We start from the raw sequence: 27014 nt of genomic DNA on the forward strand, positions 1-27014 counted from the left end.
AGACTTTACGACGTCCGTACCTTTCCGCTATTTTGTCCCCAGCGCCATAATGTTTCTGCTTAGCTAGTGCATAGTGCTTGTGCGTTTGTGTGCCGGAAGTATCGTTGCCTTTTTTGCCCTTTCCCTACTTCTTCCCCGTCCACCGCACAGCAGTAATGGTCAGTGCGGCATCTTCATTTTTCATTTTAACGTATTGAACCGAGTTCCAAAGACACAATGTCAGACGTTAGTTTAGTTCTCTCCTTTTTATTATTATAACACAGCTGCTGTGGGCCGTAACCGACGGCAACTACAGAGCAACAAGCATTGCGTCATGAGCACACGCGGATGTCACCTCTTTCTCCTCTCACTCGCACACTCCTCCTATCCAGCGAGTCGTGTGATGCATTCGGAAAACTTGGAAACAACACAACTCAGCAAAACACAAATGTTACCACGACAACACAGATAACCCAATTTGTTAGAGCGTTTTCGTTTTTTTTTATACCAAGCATTTAGACGTAAATTTCGCCTAACTGTGAAATCTGACCGAAATTCAGGTTACATCGCCGGCGTAGGAACGGAACTCGTTCGCAAATCGAGGACTTCCTGTATAATCATTATGGTCGTTATAGAAATGTTTTGGGGGGCGGGGTGGGGAAGTTCACAATATGCCCCTGTGATGCATGCCAAGAGTTTGTCTTTAAAGTAAAAAACTTTGGGGTGAAGTGGATTCATCTGATTAATTCAATTTTTGATCCATAAACGTGCGATTAATCAGAAAACCGCGTTTGGACTAACGGGGTACATAGAACATATTGAAAATAAAATGTTGACTTCCACTTCAATGCCTTTTTTTTCTTGATTATTGTATCAAAACCATTACTTTTATACTTTAGTAAAAAGCTTGAGTTGATCTTTAAACTTCAACTAAAGATTTTGAAAATTCCAATCTCTATACTTCTACTTGAGTGATGAACTTGAATACTCTTGACACCTCTGCCTACTATAGCAGTTAGAAGACAACCCAGAGAACTCACCCGCCTTTAATGTAATCCAGGAACGTGTGCTCTGACTCCACACTGAATGACATCAAGGACACCTGACGATGGTAAAAACAAACAAAAAAAACAATAACAAATCTTTAATGTTTGCTCATTAATGGGAGTGAAAACTACTCATCTACATGAACGCATTAGCCAGTCACCTCTGAGCACAAAATGTCTCATCCATGCCCAATGAGTGTGAGGCATGGCCAGAATGTGTAATGTTATAATCACTGATGAATATATCAATTACTATAGCGTTCATCAGCACACACACTTGGTCCCGGACATGAGTCTCATTATGGATGATTACCACACACTGCCAACTGTCTGCATTGTAAACTGTCACATTGGAACTGAGCCGGAATAAAAACAGAGCTGAGCTTGGTGTGAAATGTACTCACCGTCCCAGAGTTGACGTATCGCTTTTTCTTGAGCTTCTTCTTGGCGTTCACCACCTAGCGTGGAGACAGGGGGGACAGTTCCGATAATGATCACGTGAACGATCCTTTTTATCCCACCCTGGGCGATAAACAACGAAAACATCCTTGCCCCCCCTGTACCATGCCTGAAAGGGTAATGGGGCGTACACCGAATCCAATAGCGGCGTGAGAAGTAGGTAGCATAGATCATGCCGCACAGCAATAGCATCATTATTCAGAAAGTTGCAGGGGGTGCGCTTCTTCTGAGGATTACATTGCGATGTACAATAGAGGCGCGCGTAAATTGTGTGCCATCCCATCGCAGTGATAAAAGCAAGGCAAGCTGCTTCTGCCATAGAGAAATCATTCCTTGACAAAAGTGTTTGTGTGTTCTTGGAGCAAAGTAAAATAAAAGACCGACAGATCACTCAAGGCTTCTTGCCAAATTGAGAAACAGCTTTGACTCACAGTAAACTATTTCTTCAGTCCCAAATCAGGTCACGACAATGACACTCCCTTTGTTCATGTATTCTATGTTGAGAGTGTCGTATTCAGGTTATGTTAGCCGTGCTCAAGCCATGTGTGCGCTAACAATGACATATTCATGTTGTACAATCACTCTCAAACTCTGCATGGCATAACTATCCCATGCTCTTGTCAGCAACACCGTCACTCTTAAAATTTGTATGGTATGGCACTCACACCCATTTGTCATCCACATTCACTCCATGCTGTGTGGCATAACAATCACACTCTTGATTGTCTCAAAACAATCACCCCAAGATATGTTTAGCAAAACAATTACTCTTAGAGTAAAAGGCAAACCCAACATATTTTTTTTCCAGAATACGCTCTATGCGGGCCCTCTAGTTGAAATACGGCATTCTGATTAATAATCCGTTTGTGGAATATAAATCAAGCAGAAAAATGCACCTACTTTTAGCCATCTCAGGGGGCGGCTATTTTGTCACTTCTGTTTACTGAAAATGACATCACAGATGCTCAGGGCTCAGATAAAGATTATCTGAGCCTTGAGCAGCTTCGATGTTATCTTCAGTCGACACAAGTGACAATATGGCCGCCCCCTGAGCTAGCTAAAAACGGGTAGATTTCTCATATTTCACAAAAATATGAATCAGAATGCCGTGTTTAATGGGCCTGCATAGAACATATTCTGGAAAACAATATGTTTGGGTTGACTTCCCCTTTAAAGCTATTTGTGGCACGCCAATCACACACACTTGTTGTAAAACAATCACTCTACAAGCTATCTGAGGCATAACAATCACATACTCTTGCCGTCAAAACAATCACTCTCCAAGCCATGTGTGACGTAATCACGTTCTTGACATCAAAACAAACACTGCAAGCTATTTGTACCTTGACAATCAATTTTAAAGCTATTTGTGGCATAACAATCACACACTCTTGTCATAGACATTCTTCAAAGCAACCAATGCCCCTGTTGTCATTAAAACTCAGTCTCAAAGCCATGTGTGGCATAACAATCACATGCTTTTGTTTTCAAAACAATCACTGTCAAAGCTGTGTGGGACACAGTGCATTCAAACGTTCATCATCAAAGCATAATAATCACAAACTCTTGAGATTGCGTCATGTTTTCCATGATGTTCCTATTTTCTATCACGCTTCCGCCATGTTGTCATGTTTTGCCGTCAAATTTCCCATCACACTTTCTGTCATGCTTTTTGTTATATTTCCCGTCATGCTTTCCTGTCATTTAAGTTTTACATCACATTTCCCCCATGGGCAAGTGGCGTGTACACGACTCCAACTGTGACCCCAAGGACAACCCAAACAAGCTCTATTATGGCACATGGCTCTGTTGCTCATTTGTATTCCTGCATTGCTGCTCCAGTATGCCCCATCCACTTAACCTCTTTCAGGGCAAGAGGGACAGAAGCAGCCTGATGGCCATTTCCAATGGCGTAGCTCAAATAAGCATGACCTACAGAGTCTTCTGTCACTAAATATGGAATAACGACGACATCACTTTCCCCGGGCAAAGTAGACACTGATTTTCACCAAAAGTAAAAAGCCGTTTGGGATTCAGCGCACAAAAATTGCCGAGACTGATTTCTCCAGGCACAAACTGGATGTACTTCCTCGGAATAAAATCTTTGAGGATAAAAACACCTCTACTTGGACTGTGCTTTATTTAAGCCTTGTTGCGGGTCATAACGACATGATCATTTAGGATAAAATCTTATTTTGCAGGCCTTATTATTATTAGAAATGGTCTTCCTATTATTATAAACGTTCTCATGAATTGGAATGAACAACCTTTTTGGGGGCCTTATTATGCCTGAAAAATAATTTTGAAAAAAATGTATGCATTAGTTTCCAATTATTTCTTTAAATGTATTTATCTCATTAAATCTCCCATATTCTGAACCGCTTATGCTCATAATTGGTTAATTGATTTATTGTTGATAAAATATTGTAAAATATATATATATATATATATATATATATATATATATATATATATATATATAGTGCCTTGAGACATAAAGGACCTGACCTACCAAGTTTTTTGAGCTATGAACTGTCATTCAGACAATTTTCCTTATAATAAAACTTTTTTAAAAATTGTGGAGGTGGGAACAGATTCATGGCATTTCCATTCATTTCAATTACATTATTTTTCCGATTGTTTTTTTGAAACATCATCTATGAATGAGCTGACCCATCTGTCCGTTTTAAAAATTAAATGTGGCCCTTTGATCCCAAAGCCCAGCCCTGGCCTAGTGTGTAAACCTGCGCGCGTGCTGACTGTGTGAATCTGCACTCACCTCATAGACGTTTAATTGGCTCGGACTCCGACATAACTCTTTGTAGCTACTGGTGAATTCGCCAATGAAGTCATGGCTGGGAGAGAATGACAACAACAAAAAATGGCATTCATTACAGTTCGCGCCGATACAAGAATGTGTTTGTGTTTGTCTGACCTTCCATCTCTGTCCCAGTCATATACTTCCACTTTGATTGTCCTGTAAAAAACAAATGAAAAACAACAGGATGAAGACATTTGTTATTGTCAAGGTGAGCATGTGAAACACTGAAGCAAAACAAGCAGCCAAAAAGTGATTCATGGCAAGAAAAAAAATCTGCTCCTTTCCGTGTTCGCTGTTGTTGAAACTACAAAGAAAGAATCTGCAACAATTTTCAAAGGATATAATGCAGCGCTACCATGATGATTCCAACACTTCAAAAGTTGTACGATTTTGAGATTGACCCATACGGCGCAAGGTTCAAGCATTTTTAATTCGAGAATGTTTCCAGAGTGGTGCAATATTCAGTACAATATTCAGCTGTGATCATTTCAATAGGATCGTTTTGACCCTGGCACCAGTTGAAGAGTTCAAACACAAAAGCAGACGTCTGTATTTTTTCTGACTTGAGTAAAATGATTATTTTCTTTATCTCTGGCTCTAGGATAAAGCTAATAATTTTGTATTTAGGGTATTCGAAGTGAAATTAAAGAAGCAATTAATAACCGGATAATTCATAACCGGATTAAAACACATAACCAGACAATGCCAAGGAAACGAGTCTAAAAATGTTTACAAAACAATAAAATTAGATCAAAATGAAGACATTTTGTATTATGTTTTAGACAACATTTATAGTAGTGGTTTGGTGTTGCAAGAATTGGAAATACATCTTCAAGGATGTCATGATAGGCAGTCCGCTTGTGGGCGTGGCTCTAGTTTTGTCTAAACGGTGCTTGACAGCTTTTGCGTTTGAATTCTTCAGTTATTGAGGCAAAAACATAATATCAATATAAGAGATTTGAATTTATGGGAATGATCATAATCTGGCTAATACAACCACATTTTATGAACGTACAGTGGTACCTTGAGTTTTTTGAGCGCAGACCTGTTCCTTGGTTGATTTTTTTTTTTGCTTTATGTTCAACAAAGCTTCAACTAGAAAGCTTCACCTAGCCGGAAAGTTTCATATTTTAGTATTTCTCAAATTCCCCTGCTTAACTTGCCATGGCAATTTACGGAAACTTTCTGGAAACTTTCCGGTGAATTTCCAGCCCTTTGCAACCTGAAACACAAATTTGGGGAAAAGCCAAAGAGAGAAAAGCCCCTCATGGGAGGAAGCCTATTTTGCAAGGTTTCCAAATTAATTGGGGCTGGGGGCTCGAAAGCCACTGAGCAAGCCAGGGGGGGATTCACTGGAAATGAGCAAAGACGTTGTCTCTCTTTGAATGGCTTTCATGAAAAGTTGAGCGACTTGCTGCTGCTGCTGCTGCCAATCACGTCTCAGCGGGTCCAGGAGGCGGCGACGTCACACAGACAGGCTGCCCTCTTTGCCCGACCTCACCTCGAAATCGCCGCTGCCGCCATATAAGTCTGCTAAAAGTGGGGTGGGCCAGGCACCACCTGCCCCGCTCTCTAATCCGGCCTACCAAACATTTAGATGATTGAATTAATTAGGTCATTTTCCCCTGAAATTGGTTAATTAATTTGTATTTAGTCACATTTTGAACATTTTAGAATGACTTTCTCATCATATAAATAGCTTCTCTCTCTTTCTCTCTCTCTAGATAGATAGATAGCTAGCTCTGTTAGCGTCCATCCCTAGCTAGCTAGCTAGATAGATAGATAGATAGATAGATAGGCAGACATAAATTAGGGCTGTACAATGTTGAAAAAACATGCGATATGCTTGTTGAATAGAGCGATATCGATATTATTGTGATAGTTAACATGTACTTAAAGAAATGATACTTTTATTATCTAATGAAAGGTTACCATATTTTTGATGCGACAAAAGAACTTCTTTTCAACTTCTTTCTTCAGACCTTGTGCAATTTCGGTGATTAGCATTCGCCTTCTTCAGAGACGTTTGACAGCACTTGGCGGCGCGGCTGCCTGCTGACATGCCTGCTGCATGCCAGCGACACCAAAACTGCAAAATATCTGAACAAAGTATTTTATTTGTGTTTGTTCGTTTCTTTAATTGTAGTTGTACATTGTAAGATTATTGTGACCTCAAGATATAAAAATAAAATTATATTGTCACTGTCGGCAGAAAATGTAGAAAAAAAATAAGACTTTTTAAAAGAAATATGATCTTTTGTATCTACAAAAATCTGATGTTTATCTGATCATCAATCTAATATTTCCCCCTCAAAAAATTAAAAAAATAAATTTTAATCTAAAAATACAAACCTTTATTTTAGTAAAGTGACAATAAAAACTTTAAACTTGCAATTGAAAAAAAAAAGAATGGTTTTCAACTTTTATTTTAGTAATGACAACTTTTTTTTGAAGTTTTTATCTAAAATAAATATGACTTTATATTCATAAGATTCCGGCATTATTCTAGTAGTGTTTTTAATTTTGGTTTTTAACGTGGCCCTAGCATTGGACAGTGGCTTTAACATGCAAATGTGATGGTATCGGTGTAGCGAACATGGTCGCATTTCTAAGATTTTGCATATCGAATTGTATTGTAGCATTAAATTGTAGAGAAGATGCATGAATAAAAGTATTGGTGACATTTTAAATATACTGTACTGGATGACAGCTACATGTAATTAGAACTGGGACAATGCAAACTTTTGATGGAATTTGTATTTCTTTTATATAATGTAGATATAAAGATATAAAAACCTGTAACACATGAAAGTGGGAAAAGGAGGCAAAGTTGCAAATGACATTGGCTCCTTTGGCTGGTCCAAATCCTCAAAGGTGTCGTCCGGGGCTCTCCCCCATCTGTCTGACCCAATTAACTCGCAGGTGAGCAGAGATGGACGGTAACGGAGCAAAAAACGTCTTCATGACACCCAGCATGCCAAAGGGGCCAAACTTTGACCACTTCTACACATCAGGCAGACACATGCACATACACTCATGCACACTTTCTCTCTCCCTCCTCTCTCTCCCAACAATGTTGCTTTCATCAACAAAAATTAGGACGAAATATCTTTGTCATCAAGGTAGACAAAATGCGATGAAAATGCTTGTCATAACTAAATCTATAACGCCATATTGTTGACAAATAAAAACAAGACTAAACGTGGTTTACAAAATAACAACTATGCAAAAATGTCTCATTTTCATTTTTGTCGCCCAAAACGAGACTATCACTGAATGTCATGTGTTCTGTTTCCTGGGTCCCGATGTCTTTTCCTCAAACCCGACAAGCGGTAGTATTTGAATCAGAAGAACAATTCACTGGATTAGAACTTGGTTAGCACAATTTAACACAGAGAAAGCAACTGATGGCCAGTCAACGACCAATCACGGCTCAGATTCAGAAAACAGGTCAGCAATGATTGGTCGGTGTGAGCAGTTGTGATGTCATTTTCAGCCGACAGAAGATAAAATGGCCGCCCCCAGAGATGGCTAAAAACGAGTGCATTTTGCTGCTTAATTTATATTCCACAAACATAAAATTAATCAGAATTCAACTAGTGGGCCTGCTGTGAACATATTCTTGAAAAAAAATATGTTTGGGTTGACTTCTGCTTTAACACTCAAAGAGCCATTTGGACCCGGTTTCCACGGAAAAGAAAACACTGGGAGCCGCAAACACTTTTCGACACCTGAAATGAAGATATTAGCCTAGCCGTCGCCATCTATAAAGTGCATAACAAAATGAAACAGACTGACCTCATGCCACACGATTGAGGGGGGTCTTTTTGCAACGAAGCATCGCATCGATCCATATTAAACAGAAAGCCAACGTAATCCAGTGAACCTTACTATTTTCATTTGTTATTGTCTAAAAAAATAAAAAATGAAAAAATAAAAATAGAAAGGAAAACACTACTCAGGGCGGCCATTACGCCACACGGCTTCCGCATTCCACAGATGGAGGGCATGTCATTGTGTTGCACACACCTCCACAACACACACACATAAGTTGCGGTCAAGAGCGGCTACGAAACGTTAAAATTACAGACGAAGTAGGGACGGACCATTAGAATCGATTTGCGGGAAGAAAAAAAAGAATTTGACCATATTTCGACTTCCGAGGTTTTCGGTCGACAGCGACCATATATAATTTTATTGGAATTTTATTGGAAGCCGCAATGATCACGAGCTCTGAAGTTAAAAACAGATTTAATAAGAAGACATGATACATGTTTTTGAAACAAATAACATACTATAACGAATTGGGTTATCTGTACTTGTGCTGACATTTGTGTTTTGCGAAGTGTTGTAATTTCCGAGGTTCGTGAATGTATCACGTGACTCGCTGTATGGGAGGGGTGTGCGAGTGAGAGAGGAGGAGTGAGCGGACGGCGAGAAGGATGAGAGATCCCTGTGTACTTATGACGGAACTGTTGTTGCACTTAAGTTGCCGTCGGCTACCGCCCACAGTAGCCATGTTGGAATAACAAGAAGAGAGATAACTAAGCTACGTCTGACATCGTGTCACTGGAAGATGTTACAATACACTTCAATTGGACACTTATCATTTATTTTCCCAAGACACCCACGCAACATGAGGATGAAAGGGCTCCGGAGCCGCGGGTTGCCGACCCCTTTGCTAGACGTTAGCTGGAAACCACTGATAATGATAAACATATAGAAATAGAACACAGACAAATGTGTCTGTGTATTTGATGTGAGAGAGTGAAAAGTGGGTTAACGTGCGCGTGCGTGAGTGAGAGTGTGTGTGTTTGTTTGTGGCATTGAGATGCTTTTTTATTTAAATGGAGATGTGTGTGCTTCTAATATACTTTGTAAAATAAATACATTGTACTTTGTAGAACATAATCAAATCAGAGCTTCTTTCTTCTGTGTCTGAAATGGATGTATTCTTGAGTCAATGTAGTTCACACGGGCAGGAGCGGTTGCAGGCGCGGCGCCGCCGATGATGCGTATGGAGCGGTGGGACGTGGAGCGAAGCACCGAAAATCCGCCCATTCGTCCATTTGTCGCGAATAAAACAAATGGACTTATTTCCTGCTTCGCCTGGCGGCAGCCAATCATCTTCGAGCATGCTAAGTCACACACAGCCACACAGCGTCCTGTTCACTCGGTGGCTTTTTTATTTTTTATTTTTTATTTTTTTTTTACAGTTCTCGAACTTTGCTAAGACGGCAGTATTGTTAACATTAGCATAGTGACGGCCACTTGATTGCGATGTTGAAAAATGCTGTCGTCGTCTACTGCCAAGCCAAGCCCCTTCCCCTCTCCGCTGTGCGCGAATGAGCGGCTGCGGCATTCAGGTTTCAAATTTCCCGCGGTGAAACGCTAGCGAATAAAGCGAAGCAGAATGCTCATCCGCGATTGCGTGTGAACGTAGCATAAGGTAACCATTGGGTTTGGCTAAAGGAAAATGTTAGTTTTGTCTCTACTATATGGACTTATATGTTGACAGGGTTACATAGATTTGCAATACTGAAAAGAGACTCAAATATAATTTCCTTTGACGAAAACTAGACTAATCTGCAGGTTGAGTAGAAGCACCTGTGGCTAAAGCCAAACTGTGGCAGCGTTTTTTACTTCCTGGATCCGATTTGACCACCTCTGCATAAACTTCATCAGTTATCTTTAACTAAAACTAAACTGCCATCACATTTTCATCAACTAAATCTAGACTAAAATAGTTCTGACGAAAATGCTCAGACTTTTAGTCTACAAAAACTTGACTAGACTAAAACGAGTGTGAACATGACTAAAACCAGAGGTGGGTAATCCAGGTCCAGAAAGTAAAAACCCTGCCACAGTTTGGCTTCAGCCACAGGTGCTTCTAATCAACTGAGCTCGTTTAGAAGCACCTGTGGCTGAAGCCAAACTGTGGCAGGGTTTTTACTTTCTGGACCTGGATTACCACCTCTGACTAAAACTCATGAAAACTAAAATGACATCTTGACACAAAGACTAGACTCAAACTAAAACTGAAACAGCCCACCAAAAGCAACACTACTTACACACCCATTCTAGTCGTCTCTGTCTCGCTTGCTTTTTCAATTTCATACACACATCCACACACGTACCAACCTTTGCGAAGTACAACAACTTTACTCTTCCATCTTTACCGACCGTGCTTTAAGTGACAATTTCAATTCATTTGCTCCAATGTGGCTCAGTTGCAAAAAAAAAAAAAAAAAAAAAAAAAAAAAAAAAAAGCGTGGAATCGGACTTCTTCATCTTGGAATCAGGCCTCTTAAATGTTGCGCAATCTGATAAGAATCTGCCGCCCGCCCATTTGACGGCAGCGCACTGCTGGTGAAGAGCAGCGGTTGTCAAACTGCGAGGTTTTGCGAGCCGTAGTTTACGATGATGCGGTCTCATTGGGCCTACCTGTCGTAATCTCCGTTGCAGAGCGCCCGCACGGGGATGGAGAAGGGCTGCCACACGGGGTTCAGCGTGTTCTTCACCACTTCGGTCTTGTGGCAGATGGTGAATCTGAAAATGATAGGATCGAAAAGGGATTTGAGGCGCACCGACAAACCTTTATCAAGTCCGTCCCTCCTCTGATTTAGCTTTAGGAGACCTCCGCTAAAAAGCAAGAGAAAAAAACGTACGTGCCGTCCTCATTGCTCCTGTAGAAGACCATGAAAGGGTCCGACTTCCCAAAGAAGTCCTTCTTGTCCAACTTGTTGGCGCAAAACTGCATGGTGGTGTAGTCCTTGAGGGGGGGGGGGACAAAGTGAGAGGATGTCAGCGATGCATGTTACAATGCGTTTTCACCTTTAGATGACCAGACCAAGACAACACGTCCGTCAGACGAGAACCTCTTGCTTCGAGGTTGCGGTGTTTGAAAGTTCTCTCCATTTCAAAAACATGCTAGTGCGCTAGCTTCGTTGAAGATTCGTAAATGTGAATGAATGCTCGTTTGTCCGTACGTGCTCTGACACTGATTGGTGACCAGTCCATTGTTCATTTGTGTAGAAAATAGTCTTATTAACAATTGCATTGTTCTTATATTGTGGCCATGATATGAATATAACAGGCAGAAAATGCTCATTTGTGGCCGCCTGCCATTGCCAAACAGTCAGTCGCAGTCCACCCAATTAAGTTTCTGCTGATGACTCACTTATTGCCAGACTGTTGATACTCGTCCAAGCAAGACTCTTCAACACTTCCCTGTGGATTGATATTGACAAATTCTGCCGGGAATCCCCTCAACCTCCTGCCCTGACCTTGAATCCTGACTTAGCACGTTTGCCGGTCCCTGTGGCTGTTTGGGATTTTGCTCCCATGACAATGAAGTGTGTTTCTCTGTCCTGCTTTCAGTGAATTATGGATTTGAAATGACAACGAAGGGTTTCCCTGTTCCGCCTCATGTGGATTATGTAACTTTTGATGACTTGGTCCCAAAATGTATTGCCAATCTTCAAAGCCTATCTGTCTGGACTGTGGAGATAACTGCTGTGTACTGCCCTTTGAAGTGGATCAAAACTCTGAAGTTAACTGTGTGGCTTCTCACCTAACCCCGTCGCAGTTGAAATGAAAAGCATTTTCCTACAATTGCGTCCTACCCCACACACGCCCGTGACAAAGATTTTGTGTGTACATTATATTGCGATTTGAGATACGTGTGACCCGACTTGCCAGTCTTTCGAGACGCGGGTACTGTGAAACAACGACTAATAATACGGCAGCTTCCTGAGTCACTTACAGTAGTGGTGAAAGTCTTCGTTGGTATTTTACTGCTCCTCGTCGACCAAGTGGTGCACACCAGAGGGATCCATGAATGAATGAATTGATCATGCAATTGTGCACAAACTGTTTAATTATTTACAATCTATTTAATTTTGTTATTACTGCTATGTTTTACAATATTGTAGAGGACTATTTTCACGAAAGATTTGCTGCATTATTTGGGAACGCTGGAACGGATTAATGACATTTCCATTCATTTCAATGGGGAAAGATGAGTTCAGATACGAGTGCTTTGAGTTACGAGTGTGGTAATGGAACAAAAACGTCTCACACATTAACACTGTGTGTCTGCTGTAGCGGTCAGTACTGCAACTCCATATTCTGCAGCAGTTTTGGTGAAAGAAAATCAACACATTACTTTAATAATTATAAATGATAACACTCACTGTCCACTCGTTTTACCATATTTACAATATTGTCCTGAGGTTTGAGGAAATAACTACAAGAACTCATTACAGTCATTAATCCGTCTACAAAAAAAGAGCCGTAAGGACCATTCATAAGGTAGGATAAAGGGGACACACAAATTCCTTATTCTTCAAATCAAATCTATTAAAATTCACAAATATTGTATCATTTCAAACTAACGTAGTCTACAAGGCAAAACAACAAACTATCGGACAACATTCAAAATCTATTTGGGTATAGGGATGAGAATTATCATTTAAAGGGGTCAACACTATTTCGAAATATTAAACATACCTACAACCAAGAAAATTTTATGTTTGTCGATTTGCGTCGTGAAATTGGGGAACAGTGTGAGTGAGGAATTAAAACAATCTCCAAACATATCAAAAGAATGTATGACAATATGTTGCACGTGGGGTACGTTGGGAAGGAAATAGTGATACAGTACACTGTGTGCAATGTACAATTAGAGAAGAACAATTAGGCAAAGGTGTATGTGCAGTGTTTACAGGCGATTTGTATATTTATTTTCATATTTAATTTGGGGATGTATGTATGCATGTATGTATTTTGGTCCGCAATTTTTAATGACCAATTTATCTTAAATGGTGTCGGATAAGCGGTACATGATTTCATTTGGGATATTTCTATTGTCGATTTTTGTTTTGTTTTGGATTTTTCCAGTACCTGCTTTATGATTGCACGTTCGAAATAAACTTCAATCGGTCATGACGATGACGATGATGATGATGATGATGATTATATCACGCAGCTCCTGCAGTACAATGCAGAGCAGGGCAAGGGCTATCACATGAAAACTACCATGTTGATTACAGGAGCAGGAGAGTAGATCAGAACATTTGCGCATGGAGGAGGGGCCTCTGTACATGAAGCATGCACAAGGCATGTGTGAGTGCAGCTAATAATACACTAGAAAGGCTAACATTACCATAATTACACTCATTTGGGCACCATTTCAATGTAGGCCGCCATTAGAAGGACAATGAACATGGCATTAAAACATTCTTCGCTATCAGATGGTGGTCACGCTATTCGCGATTGGATACTAATGAAACCGCGCAGTGGAAAGGTAAAAGAAAGCATATGAGAAAGCTCTGAGCCACCGCTATCTCGTGGACCGTTTTGGATGGGTCTACTGGATAGCCAAAATGAGACCCAAGATCAATTCTTTCAAAAGCCATAACTTGTACTATTCAATTGAAAAAAAAAAAAAATACAAAATAAAAATTTTGACCGGGAAAGTAATAACAAACAAACCTACTGTGATAATGTGGTTGGACAAGTGTGCATACCCTCTTATAACAGGAGATGTGTCAAACTCACGTTAAATGGAGGTAGCGCATTCGTGCCACCGTTTAACTAGAATCCCGCGTTGCATTTTATTCAAAGGACCTTGTTGATGTTATTGCGCAAAGAAAAATTGAAACCCACGGCGACCGTGCTTCTTCTTTGTTTTAAAAGAAGAAGAAATAGGCAACCAAGAAGAAGCGGCAGCAACACAGCAGCGACACTTTCGCTTTGCACAACAACGTCAACAAGCGTTACCAGGGTTGTCCCTTTGATAAAATACACCACAGCATTCTAGTAAAGGTAAGTCATTTTTATGATAAAAATTTTAACTTTAACATAGTTATTAGCAAATGTTCCGTCGTAATCGCCCAATGCTGTGGTTGAAGCTCAGTTCCTCTCACAGCCTGCAGCTTGGTATTTAGTCTTCATTTTGCATTTTTAAAGTTAAATTTGTTGTATAACGAGTATTTAATAATAATAATAATAATAATGATAACCCAACCTCTACTTTGTGGTTTTTCACCTATTGCGTAGGGGTTCTGGTCCCCATTAACCGCGATAAACGAGGGATTACTGTATTTCTAAATAATGAGAGCTGAGGAGAAGACACTGAGGTAGACTGCCACTTGGGACAGGAGTCTTAAAAAAAAATAAAAAAAACTTACGTCACTGCAATCACTTGTCACCAAAATGTATGCGCACGTCTCTACTTATGCCCACATCAACCTCTAAAAATATCGCCCCATATTTTGTATTTCATAGACGAAGCATTACTTTCATTAAGTGACATAAGCATGGACATACATTTTAGTGACTATCGATCACAGTTTTGGACATTTGGTGACATTTATTTTCCTACATTCTGCGTTCAGACTATCGTAGTGCATCACTGTACGGCAAGTGAGGAGGGATATATTTAATAAGTGTTGGTGACGACGATACATCTCCAAGGAGCAAGTAAAAAGGCATGTTCACAAATAGCTTCACTTTGCCACATCCAATATGGCTGCGGCGTCGACGTACTCAATGTACGTGTTGTCTATGATCATGCTTGGCAGCAGTTGTCGCAAAGGGCGCCATTCAAGGCTATGGAGCAAAGTAAGTGGTGCCTGTCGCGAATTAATATAAAGTTGGTCCCCCATGCATTTCTCTGGCAAAATGCAAACAACCATTATATATATCAAAATGCAAACAACCATAGATGGAGTATTTCAAAACTCCCCGCCGAAAATGTTTTCCATCCTAAAAAGGCATATGGACCCACCATTTTGCAAGACCATTCGGTGAATTTTTTTTTTCAAAAACTGTCCAACTGTCATCCATCTTAGGGAGAGAGCGTGCTGATTTCATGACACCTATTAAAGCACCTCCGCGTCGTCAATGTTGTTTCCAATCATACATTTTATGTTTCCAATCATCACGGCAGGGATGTTGAAAATAGTGAAGCGCTGATTAAAATAGTCAGTGGTGGCAAAATGACTCAGTCTCTTTTATGTTTTTTTTTTTCTTCCCGATCCTGTCATTGCCAGCACTCCTGTAAGTGTCTACATCGCCCGGCAAGTCCACAATGGTCTTTTCCTCCCCGACTTTGTGTCACAGTCAAGTTATAGAGCCACTCCCACAAATTCATATTCTCCACTGTGGCTTTTTAGGGCTTTTGAACAAAACTTCTCACATTCTATAATTGTCCTGCATGTACAAGCCTCCACACTAGTTTCACATTTAGTTGGCAAGCATCATTTAAAGGTGACGTATTATGTTAGTAACGTTTTAATTTTTGGATACAATTAGCATCGATGAAAACAAAAGTACCACAAACACCACTTTTAAATAGCCTTGTGGTTGTGGTTATAGTGTGTACATTTGCAATTAGATTTAGCTATTTCGCTTCATTCATTCCAACCTGAAAGCTTCCCGGCAGTCTACTTTAGTCACATACAAAGTTCTCAAACTTAGCGCAGTAGAGTCGTTAGCTAACATTAGCTTGACATTATCCGAAGTTTAGGGTTGCTGGCAATTGACTCCCCAGCCGGCCAAACATACAGTAAATATGTTTTCAAACGCTCAGTTAACAATTGAGTGAACAAGTAGTAACGTGTTTAAAATGGGGTACAGTTCATGGAATAATTATGATCTTAAAAGACACTATTGAATGAACATGTTTTTTCATGAAGTAAATTGGAGTCAAAAGCAGTTCGAGGCAGGAGTAAGGTATTCAAATGAAATAAATGTAGAAGCCCATGTACAGGACAACACGTTCTGAACAAGTTGGAATAAAAGATCCCTTTGTGCCTTTACTGCTGTGCGTTGTGCTTTGTCTCATTTGCATCCGCTAGAAACAAGCTAGTTTTGGGGCGGATGTTAGCTGGAGTGTGTGTTAATAGTGAGCAATAAAATGGGAAATATTAGCACAGCGCCAAGTCAATTACCCATCTAGTCGCTGCCTCAGGTAGACAATCTGGAAAATGTGGCTAAGTGGACGAATTAACTCACCCGGGAGTGTGAAAAAGAATTTACCAGTGATTTCATCAGTGATTAAATCACTTTGGCGCAGGCTTGAATCATCCAGCACAGCCTTTCTTAAATGCTCCCGAAAGCCATGCACACGCCTTCAACAACCTGATAAAGAGTTGGTGCACCCCTTGTCCTTCATGCGCACCTTAAAACTACATCAAAACTGAGCTGTTTAAAGCCAGGACATGTCCCCAAAATGTTTTTGATCGCTTCTATTAATTATTTAACCAATTAAAAGACCACAAACTGTAATCCCAAAACACTTTGATATCATTTCAAACACATCTTTAAAAAATAAATAGCGTACAGGTGGTTTCGTTGAAATGTTGTCGTGTGTTTTTAAATCAGTAAAATAGCCGTGGCCTAAATAGCCAACGTTGTGCTTCATAAAAACATACTGTAGTAATGACATAAATACAATTTGAAGAATTAAACAGTTTGTGCATCACATGAAAAGTGCTATATAAATAAAATGTGATTGATTGATTGATTGATTGTGATTCTGTCGATGTATTGTGCTCCACCGTTTGTGTTCAAATATAAATATATAAAATTTAAATTACAACACTGTGACTATCGATAGTAATCGTTACCCTGTCAATGGCATTTTCCACAATGTGTTAGGATGAATCTAGTGCAGGCATACTCGGCAAAATCGTTTGGTTGTTGTAATTGTCTTTGTTTTATATTTAGTTTGACACTAGACTTCATCCGTCAGCCACCATCCAGCATTCATATCTCAAATTTGGGCTTGTAAGTTAAACGACTGGCGGCTCGTATTTAGAAAAAAAAAATGTAAGTTGGGTCACTTGTTACTCAAGGCACCACTGTAGCACCAAAAAAAAAAACACGAATGAGATGGGAGCTCGGTTCCACAGAAAAAAAGAAAAAGGCTCATTCCTGAATAGTGAAGCATAAATGGGCAGGGCTTTGTTGCATTCCATACAAACCGTAGTTTAAAGTTAAATGTCAGTAACCAATATCGGTAGACAGAGGAGAATTTTATGACCATTGTGCTTTGTCGACAAAATAAATATACGATAGAGTGCTTGAGAATCTCAAACAAAAAAAAAACAAAAAAACATCTTTGAAGAATGGGAAAAGATTGTTTAACACCAACAGCTGCTTCTCTCTCTTTGTGTTGAATATAAAGTTAGCAAGTATCGAATCGTTTGATGCTTGCTGGCTTTTATATCATTAAACATTCATGGAGGAAATGCATGCGGCTGCACCGACAACTTTATAGCTAAGAGTTGCGAACGTTAAGTCTTCCCCTGGCTTCGCAGGCAGAATTTAATGGGATTGTTTACCATCCTTATTGAGCCAATAGAGATCGCAGCAGACTATATGTTATCAACACATAGCCGGGAATCAAGAGACGAGGTGTCCGTAGGGGAGTTTCAGCACCGAAGAGTCTGTTTCTTTAAAAGGAGGCACGTTTTGTTTCTTTCTTTATTTATTTTTTTTTCAACTTCAAAGTGTTCCCAGGTGTCTTAATAAAAGCTCGCTGAGATAGTCTGTGTCAAAATCCACAAAGCTTGGACAAATTCAGCCAACCAAGCAACTTCTTGGAACACTCCGTTTTTGGGTGGTGTGAGTCGTGCTCATGAAAATGAACCACTGCTCTGACCACCCACCACCCTAAAGCAATGGCTTTGCGACAAAGCAGGAGCGGCATCCAGCCCAGATTATAAAGAGAAAAGAAAGTTTCGATTGTATTTTGCAGCACTTCGTCACCAAGTAAGGCAAAACATTGAGGGGGCGGTATTATGCAAAATTGGTCACACTGTTACATCGCAATCTGGGAAGCAAAAAAGGGTTTGCTTACAGACATAATCAATGAGGAATAGTCATCCAACAAAAGATTGACTTACTTATTTTCACACTTGAAAAGTGAGCAGGCATTCCAGACACAAAACTATTTGCTTACAAGCCAAACCCCCCCCGAATACATTACTGTGACCTCTTGCCCAGCCCCCTGCAGTGTAGCCTTTACATGTCAAACTTTATTTATTTTAGGCCTGCCTCTAATGATTATTGTAATGATCAATTAATCGATGAGTCGATTCCAACTTTTTTTTAAATTTCCTTTTTCAAAAACAAGACACTATTTCAAATTGACAGTGCAGAAAATGCACGAACATGAATTAATTACGATTCAGTTACTGGCTTGGTCTGTAACATGTCAGAAAATAGAGAAAAATGTTGATCATTGTTTTATGAAGAAAAAGCCAATGTTTGTAAATGTACAGCATCATTTGGATTCAACATGGAGGACGAAAGAAATGTGATGAGAGGTTAAAAAGCCAAGGATTTGGACAATCGTAGGTCTCAGAACAATTGTTCACAGAAATTATTGATTAATTTGACAATCAATTAGTTGTTGAATAATCGGTGCACCTCTAATATATTTTAAAAAAAAAACATCCACCTTATTCCAGAGGGCTCTCATGAAGAAACGAATATGTGAGCGACTACTTGTAAGAATTTTGCCATTTGTTCCAATGGGTTTCGTTCCATGAGAATTATTGGAACAAATGGCAACATTTCCCCTTCTGTTTTCCAAGCGATCCATATACCCCATTGCATTGAAAATATTTTACAAGGCTTGGGAACTTGTTGCGCCATTGGCAGTGGTACGAACAAGCAGAAGAAGTTGAATCTGTGACTACAAGAGTAATATTTTGAACTGGTTCCCTGAACGAGAATGAGGGAATATTTTTATGATCATCGAGACAAGGTGTCCAAAGGGGAGTTTCAACACTAAAGAGTCTGTTTCTTTTAAAGAATGCAAGTTTTGTTTCTTTTTTTTTTTTTTCAACTTCAAAGTGTTCCCAGGTGTCTTAATAAAAGCTCTCTAACATACTTTGTGTCAAACTCCACAAAGCTTAAACAAATTCAGCCAACCCAACAACCTCTTGGAACACTCCGATTTTTGGGCGGTGTGAGTCGTGCTCATGAAAATGAACCACTGCTCACCCACCGCCTTAAAGAAATAGCTTTGCAACCAAGCAGGAGCGGCAACCAGAAAAAAGAACGTTTCAATTGTATTTTGCAGCGCTTCATCACCAAACGCTATTTTCCAACGCCTTCCCGGGGACGAGGATCACCAAAAAAAAAAATTGTCTGAGAGTCTTTGTTCGGAAAGACTACTTCAACGTTGTACCTGTGCCCCTTTTCATTTTGCGGAGAAATAGCACCTCGCTGCAACACGCATATTGAATATTGTGCTAATGTGCTTGCCGCTTGCATTTCGAAAAGCCAGTGGATAAAATTCGGTGAATGCCAAGTACCACCGTAAGATGAGGTACTGTTTTTATATGGGGGAGTCACCGTACTTTAGTATTAGTCAACCTCTGAAATGATCAGAAGGATCGCCGCGATATTTCGGATTTTATCGACAGTTAAGTGGTTTGGTCCTCAAGCTGTAGTGAGCGTAGTAGTAAGACGTTACGCTGATAAAATCCCAAATATGAGGGCGATTTCGCTAATATTTTGTAGCAGTTGAAATTGACATGAGTAGAATTTTCTCTTCTAAGCGGAATCAAGTGGCGTTCCCACATTGTTAGTCTGTAACTGTCATAGAAAGTGGACTCGCACGACGGTTTCCATGGAAACAAAACGCCGGTTTGGCTGTACGGAAGCCGCGCACCTATTTCACGCCAAGGCTTAAGGTGGATATGTAAATCTATTTATTTGGGACACTAGCAGAGCGATAAAGGGGGAAAAAAAATAATTAAAACAAAACAAAACAAAAAAAAAAGAACAACAGTGTTGATCATTTGCATATGGTCAAATCCCATCCTGTCAAACTATTGGGGCATACACACATCTGACAGCCATGCCAAGTGTTAAGTGAGCTGAATGTCAAACATTAAATTTGGCACTTCCACTGCAATATGGGAGAATTCATTATCCACTCTGAGAAAAACATTTGCAGACCACAGGCACACAATGCTCCATAAAATCAAAGACCCAGCTGGTTCCGATGGCGTTTGACAGACGTAACCCGAAAATGCACTGACGAGTTGGAAGGTCACCTTCTGATGCTAAGCCCTGTGTTTAATTTAATAACACCTGTTTATAACTCTTGACGTGCGCACATGTGTATTGAGTGGCAGAATATCATATTTTGTGCTTGCGTTTTCTGTGTTTGCAGGTTATCTGGAGCGCAAATGCTATAAGTGTGTTTTCTACATTGTGATACTGTCGAGTGCGCTTTTTCTTCCACAGAACCTCAAAACTGCGAGGCAGTCGTGCTAACAACTCGTCAAACCAGGCTTGCCCAATGCATAATATATCTCTTTGTGATGTTCGAAGCCCAAAACTTACTCTGCAGTTACCCAACTCCTCGGCAGACAAGATAATGGTCCCGCATTTCTTCCCGGGTATTCCACTGCAAAAAGAAAGAAAAACACAAATGATTAGAATCACCAGGGCACGTCAAAAGTGACGGATGCGATAGACTCCAGAAAACAACGGTGGCTGGCAGCGTAACGTCTTCTCACGCATGCATTTTTCATGTAAAACTGCACCAACGAGACATTGGAGAAATTGTGTGACAGCCCTAATGAGCGCAGGATTTGGTTTCTCCGTTGCGGCTGCATCTACTTGGATGCATATCATGTTTTTTTTTTTTGTTTTTTTTGTTGTTTTTTTTTTTTTTCCTTTTCTCATCTTGACGCAATGTGGTGGAAAAGTGGTGAAACACAGGAGCGCATGTGATCCTTATCTGCCTGAAAAAAAAATCCCGTCAGAGCATGAAGACTTATTAGAACACCAGAGTGGCTACGGTGGCTTAGCAATTCTATTATGTGAACACCGTATTAGAAGATCAATTGCACCGTTGATAATTCATATTTCGTTGTTTTTCCAAGCGGAGCTTGAATAGCTTTTCGTTCAGTCCTCACATCCTTGGCATCTACCGAGCAAAAAAAGGGAATTTGATTCATTTCCATTCTGTCTTTGTTAAGTTTGCGGGTCAGCTGGAGTCTTTCACAGCTGAAACAGGACTGGTCGCAGCACATTTAGACAAACAATTGCACTAACATGACAAAGGTTCAGAGATAGCATTGGGCCGGGAAAATAAATCTCGATCTGCGTATTTTTATGACATTTAAATCTAAATAGCTTGAGGCGGTCCACGATTCAATCAGCACCACCGATCTCCAAAGGTGTAGTACATTTCTTTCAAAAGTGGGACAAACTCTTTGAAAAATGGATGGATGTCAATTATATTAATTGCTATAATTAATATTAGTTGGCCAAACGTTGACATCATAAATCGCTGTGCCTATCATAATTCTTCCGCCAAATTAATTTGGGAGCTTTAACATGCCCGGAAACTCAAAACTCACTCAGTAACGTCAAACTAAGATTCTTTAGATTGTACTGTTTCTTCCTTACACTATTCTTAACCTTAGCCTACAAAGTACCGGTAACACATTCAGACCCAAAACAAGACGGGAAAGTGCTATCTCTGACACACTCAAATAAGGTGGGCTGTAAGAGAAAAAGGCCATTTGTCGTTTAAACATGAACATTATGTATTATTTTGAGACATTCCAGACACACCATACGTTTTGAAAAGGACAGTGTGAGGTGTGCCCAGTAGTTATTCGACCAAAATATGTCCTGATTAAGATCCTGTGTGTTTGACATTGTAATGCGGGACTAAGCAGCTCTAATACTACAAATCCTACATGCGCCCCTGCGACGCCTGATCTTTTGAATGGAGCGAGAATACAAATGAAGCGTCGAGGGCAGTACGCTCTCCGGTTGCTTCTTCAAGCTCCACGGGGGAACATTTTCAAGGTGAATTAAGCGTCCTTGAATTATTGATGTTTCCAGACGAGTCGCCGTTTGATGGAAACCTCCAAGGAGTCAGTAAACAGTTGACTGCTGAGGCCAAGCCATAATGGCCAAGCCGTCACTGCGGTCATGTTAAGATGCGCAGGGCTCAAGAGGATCTTCTCAATCAGCCGCATATTATCGAGTGCTGACTTATGACTAGTGGCATTTTCGGACCCTCTTTTTGCCTGACGTTTGAAAAAAAGTTGAAAAAAAAATACAAATAAATTCCTGGGATTGAATGGCTGGACTGTGAAAGGACAAATAAATCCGTCAAAGGCATTGAATGAGTTAATGTGTTGTATAGGAATAGCCCATCCAAATGTGAACTCAAACAACCACGTCCATCTAGTTGTCTGCCTATTTCTGACAAGTGAGACTGAGGGAGGTTTCTGCTGCATGTTTGACAAAACACTAATTCACTTTATAAGCAACCCCGCAACAAGTTTCTCAGCCTCTGACTTTGTGGCGGAAGTTAGCCAAAAAGTAAGCAGAATTGCAGCGTTAGCACAGATGAGCTAATAGTGTTACCAGCATTAGCTTTTGCTAATGGGCGTGTACGGATATCAAGTATCTGTATCGGTCCAATATTATTCACGGAATCATATTCTTGTGAAGGCTACCGATACTTGAGTAAGCCTTGCCAAGTTGGTTTGACACATCAGCAAAGAAAGCAGAAAGAAATGTCTTTTTTTAAAGCTATCTGTTATTGTATTAATTGAAATTGTCTGTATCGAAGGTATTAGTGTTATCGCTGAGTATTCAAGGGAGATAACCCGTACCGGTATCGGTCTGGCAAAAAAGTGGTACGGTATAGCTAACTTGTTTACGTGTGAGTGGGGAGTATTTGAGTTTGTCCAATGTCATGAACCACGGCAATACATTCATTGACACGTGTCATTTGGCAGCTTGGTGATGAAATGCTGCCTTTAAAGTGACAATGCAATTGCATCTAAATGGCTGCTCGCTGTGAGTGTGTTAGTAGTTATTGTAAGGGTTCACAGATTAGCTTTAGGTAACGGCGTTAGCTTCTGAAATGCGGCACGAGCTTCGTGAAGTTGTTGACATGGCGGTTTTTGTTTTTGGTGACGCGCCCATGTGTGCGAGGTTATTCTCCACATTCTGGGCTTTGCTTCTGCTAGTAGAAGCAAGCACCCGGCCTAATCCAGCACAGCATTTGTCAGTCTAATGATAGCCCGGGCTCGCCACTGGGCAGCAGCATGTGAGGCGGGATCAAGACTGACATACTGAATAAGACAGATCTGCTCATAAAACAAGCTTATTTCACCATGGCAAGAAATATATCTTCCAAAAATACATCTGTAATTCTTTATCCTTGGGTTATTTTGATAAACGCATGTCACAAACTCCACTGCTGTGGAAATATAGAACAAGGGTTACAGACCTTTTTGAAACCGAGGCATACTTCTTGGGTGCTGATTAATGCGTAGGTCTACCAGTACACTTTTCAAGTGGCAAATTTGCTCAAAATACCATTAATTATGTTATTATTGATTAAAAATATGAATCTACGCGAAGATAGATAATGATTTCTCACATTAAACGCCAACACTAATTCAACGAGGTCAGAAACAGAAGCAACACAAATCCAAAGGACCATGTGAACAATGGGCACAACGACAGCTGTACATCTAAAATTTTTATTTTTAAAACATAAAATCATAACAAAACATTTATTTTTAGAACAAGCCCGCAGGTTATTCATGATGTCCATGGGTGCTACCTGGCTCCCGTGGGAACCATGTTGGTGAGCTTGATCGAAAATCTCTAGAACCTTCCTGATGTTGACAACCTTATAGTGGACTAACCCAAACCTCCTGGATCACCTCTAGAACATCAAATACAACATCTAAGTGTAGACATGTAGATCCTCTCAAACCTTTTTACAAGTCATGTGTCACCAGACAGTGGACTTCAGGAACCACCTTGATCACCACTAGATTCTCCCAAAAAAAACCCTCTAGAACCTTCTCAATGCTCACGTGAACAACCTTGGAGAGGACTACCAGAACCTCCTCGATCACCACTGGAACCTGCCGCGGAACATTCGAGACCCGTACCAATGTTATTAAGACGCTCGGGAACGGGGGCGGAGCCAGAACGAGGCTAACGGGTGGGCCTGGAAAAATCAGGATGGGCCTAGATTATTTCTCTCACTCAGCACAATCCTCCTTTACCGACACATCGTATATTCAAATAAAATGACAAACTGAATATGAAATTCAGATCTTCCTTAGACAACCGCAATTATGCCATTCTAAATATTCAACAAAATAAAAACACAGCAAAGTGCAAATTAAAAAATAATGTCTTTTTTTTTTTTTCATGAATCTCACTGGATGGGCAGTCTGTCAATCTGGGTGGGCCCGTGCACACCCAGGCCCACCCATAGCTCCGCCCCTGCTTGGGAATGCTTTTAAATTGTAAAAAAATACATCATATAGCTCCTGTATTTGGAGGAAAAAATACAGTAAATACAGTCGCTGAGGTTTTACCCCCCACCGTTTCTTTTTGTGATTGCCCTGAGAGAAATGTGGGCTGCTGATTGGAACGCTCCCTGCATCACTTTGATGATGAAATGATGTGAAATGTGCAGCTTCCTGCGCTAACCTGCTTCGCGGACACGGCCTGCTGCAGGTAATGCCGGCTAACAGCTTGCGAATCTGCAGCATTTCACCCTGCAAATGAGCTCAGTCATGCTTTATGACATGCAGTCAAACCCTCCTCGCCTGCAATGTCGCGGCATCGTAGAAGTGTGGCAATATATAGTATCGGGTGCTTTGCTGCGTCCGCCCATGCATCATCTCTTGTGTATGCAGGAAACTGTGGCGTGCAAAACAGAGTGAATGCCCCTGGTTGCAATTGAAGGAAAGATGAATGCGGCCAAGCACAGAGATATCCTGGATGAAAACCTTTTCCAGAGTGCTCCTGACCTCAGACTGGTTCCAAGGTTCACCTTTCAACAGGACAATGACCCAAATAACACAGCTAAGATAACAAAGGAGTGGCTTCGGAAACAACTCTGTGACCGTTCTTGACTGGCCCAGCCAGAGCCCTGACCTAAACCTGATTGAGCATCTCCGGAGAGACCTGAAAATGGCAAAACATCACATAGCTTCAACACATTCACACACTTTTACTGGATTTGTGTAATATAAATTTAGCAGTAAAATCCACCAATTTTTTAGCTCTCAAGGAGCTAAATTCTTGTCCTACTTTATGTTTTTATAGAATGCAATACTATGGAGTCCTATTTTCATTATTAAAAGCACATTTTGGGGTGGGTTATCTGGTGGGGGCCGCAGCGGATTAATGGAATTTTCATCCACATCATTGGGGAAAGATGATTTGAGATATGGGCACTTTGAGTTATGAGCTTGGTCACAGAACAAATTCAACTGATATCTCAAGGCGCCACTGTATTTCTTCCTTACAGAAAACCTCCTAAACAAATTTGGATTCATTAATACGTTAAAAAAATAAAAAGAGTCAATGTGTTCATTTCACCCTTATAAATATGAATGTCGGCTCTACTGTATGCATGGCTTCTATAATCTGACCATCTGGAGGCAGCCTGATGTGAGGCCAGAGCGCCTCAAAATGGCAACGTTCCGTATCCGAAATGAGGTTGGAGGTGAGATTAAAGTCCAAAAGAGGGAGAAGGAAGGATGCAATTGTTGATGCTGCTCACACGAGGCCATTAAGATGAGGGATGTTCTTGATATTTAACAACGCTGCAACGTGTCACGCGAGAGGAAGGGGGGGGGGGGAGTGTTGCCTGCTCAACAGTCCGAGTGTGAGCGCGCAAGATGAAGACCATTTTTGTTTTTTGTTTTTTTCATACAGCAGCTGGTGCAGGGTGTGGTCTTCGCGTTCGCAGTGGTATGCTAAGAAGAATCATTGGCACATTAACAAATAGTGTTTAAATAACACAAATATTAAACCTTATATAGGGTTTCATTGGCCTGGTTTAAAGCTCCTGATTCTAACTGACTCATTTGACATTATTTACATTATCGTTTTGGTTGTCCTTGCTCTGTTGGTTGCTTGCTTCGACAAGTGGAAGCAGTGCCCAGAGAGTGAAAAACAAGCAAGTGCCCAGGACAATGGAAGCTTTTTGGTGGCGGCTAACACTCGGCTCACCTTCTGTTGCAGAGAGCCATTGAGTAAGAGCAGAATTTCTTACACTTAATGCAGGGATGGGCAACTTATATGATGGAGAAGGCCATCATTTTTCATTAGTTCTACTGGGGTACTACATAGGGCCACGCACTCCCTAAACAGATGTATGACAAAAATACCATTTTAAATATGTACAAAATACGTGCAAATGTCCACATATATAAAAGATCAAGCCTTCAACAACAAAGGTTTTGAACAACCCAAAAATAACCCCATACTGTGATTTTTTTCCCCCCCAGTGCAAAGGGTTCTGGTGCATAAAAATTACCATTCAAGAACGGCACAAAACTGCTTAACAGCATATCAACATTAAGTGTAGGAACTCATTTTGTGCAATTTGTCCACAAAAATGTTAACATTATTCGGGTACTATGTTTGTCCTGCATGTAATTCCAAATCCCCAAATTATTAGGCCTGCTCACATTGTAGTATAAGACAAGTGTAAGTCAGATGCGATGTCTGCCCTCTAGTGGTGAATGATGACATTACAACTTAAATCTATACAGTGGACCCCCGCTATTTGCGGGGGATAGGGACTTGCGCGAATAGTGCTAATCCGGATACAACTGATACCCACTGAATGCATTAGGGGGAAAAAAAACATTTAAAAAAAT

General features: G+C 40.5%; 1 protein-coding gene across 3 annotated transcripts in view; it reads right to left on the reverse strand.

The window, feature by feature from the left end:
- The window catches only part of cpne5a (copine Va), a 123485-nt gene that overhangs the window by 32467 nt on the left and 64004 nt on the right, over window positions 1-27014 (reverse strand). For all 3 annotated transcript variants that reach the window (XM_086034500.1, XM_086034491.1, XM_086034483.1), the window contains 7 exons: window positions 20680-20743; window positions 10974-11077; window positions 10750-10854; window positions 4420-4461; window positions 4264-4339; window positions 1430-1483; window positions 1020-1081 (listed from right to left, as the gene is read on the reverse strand). In XM_086034500.1, coding sequence (XP_085890626.1) covers window positions 1020-1081; window positions 1430-1483; window positions 4264-4339; window positions 4420-4461; window positions 10750-10854; window positions 10974-11077; window positions 20680-20743 — 507 coding nt within the window. The remainder of the gene's footprint in view (window positions 1-1019; window positions 1082-1429; window positions 1484-4263; window positions 4340-4419; window positions 4462-10749; window positions 10855-10973; window positions 11078-20679; window positions 20744-27014) is intronic.

Source organism: Filicampus tigris, chromosome 1, assembly GCF_054856515.1.
Source record: "Filicampus tigris isolate MCC_2025a chromosome 1, RoL_Ftig_1.0, whole genome shotgun sequence".
Classification (NCBI taxonomy): domain Eukaryota; kingdom Metazoa; phylum Chordata; class Actinopteri; order Syngnathiformes; family Syngnathidae; genus Filicampus; species Filicampus tigris.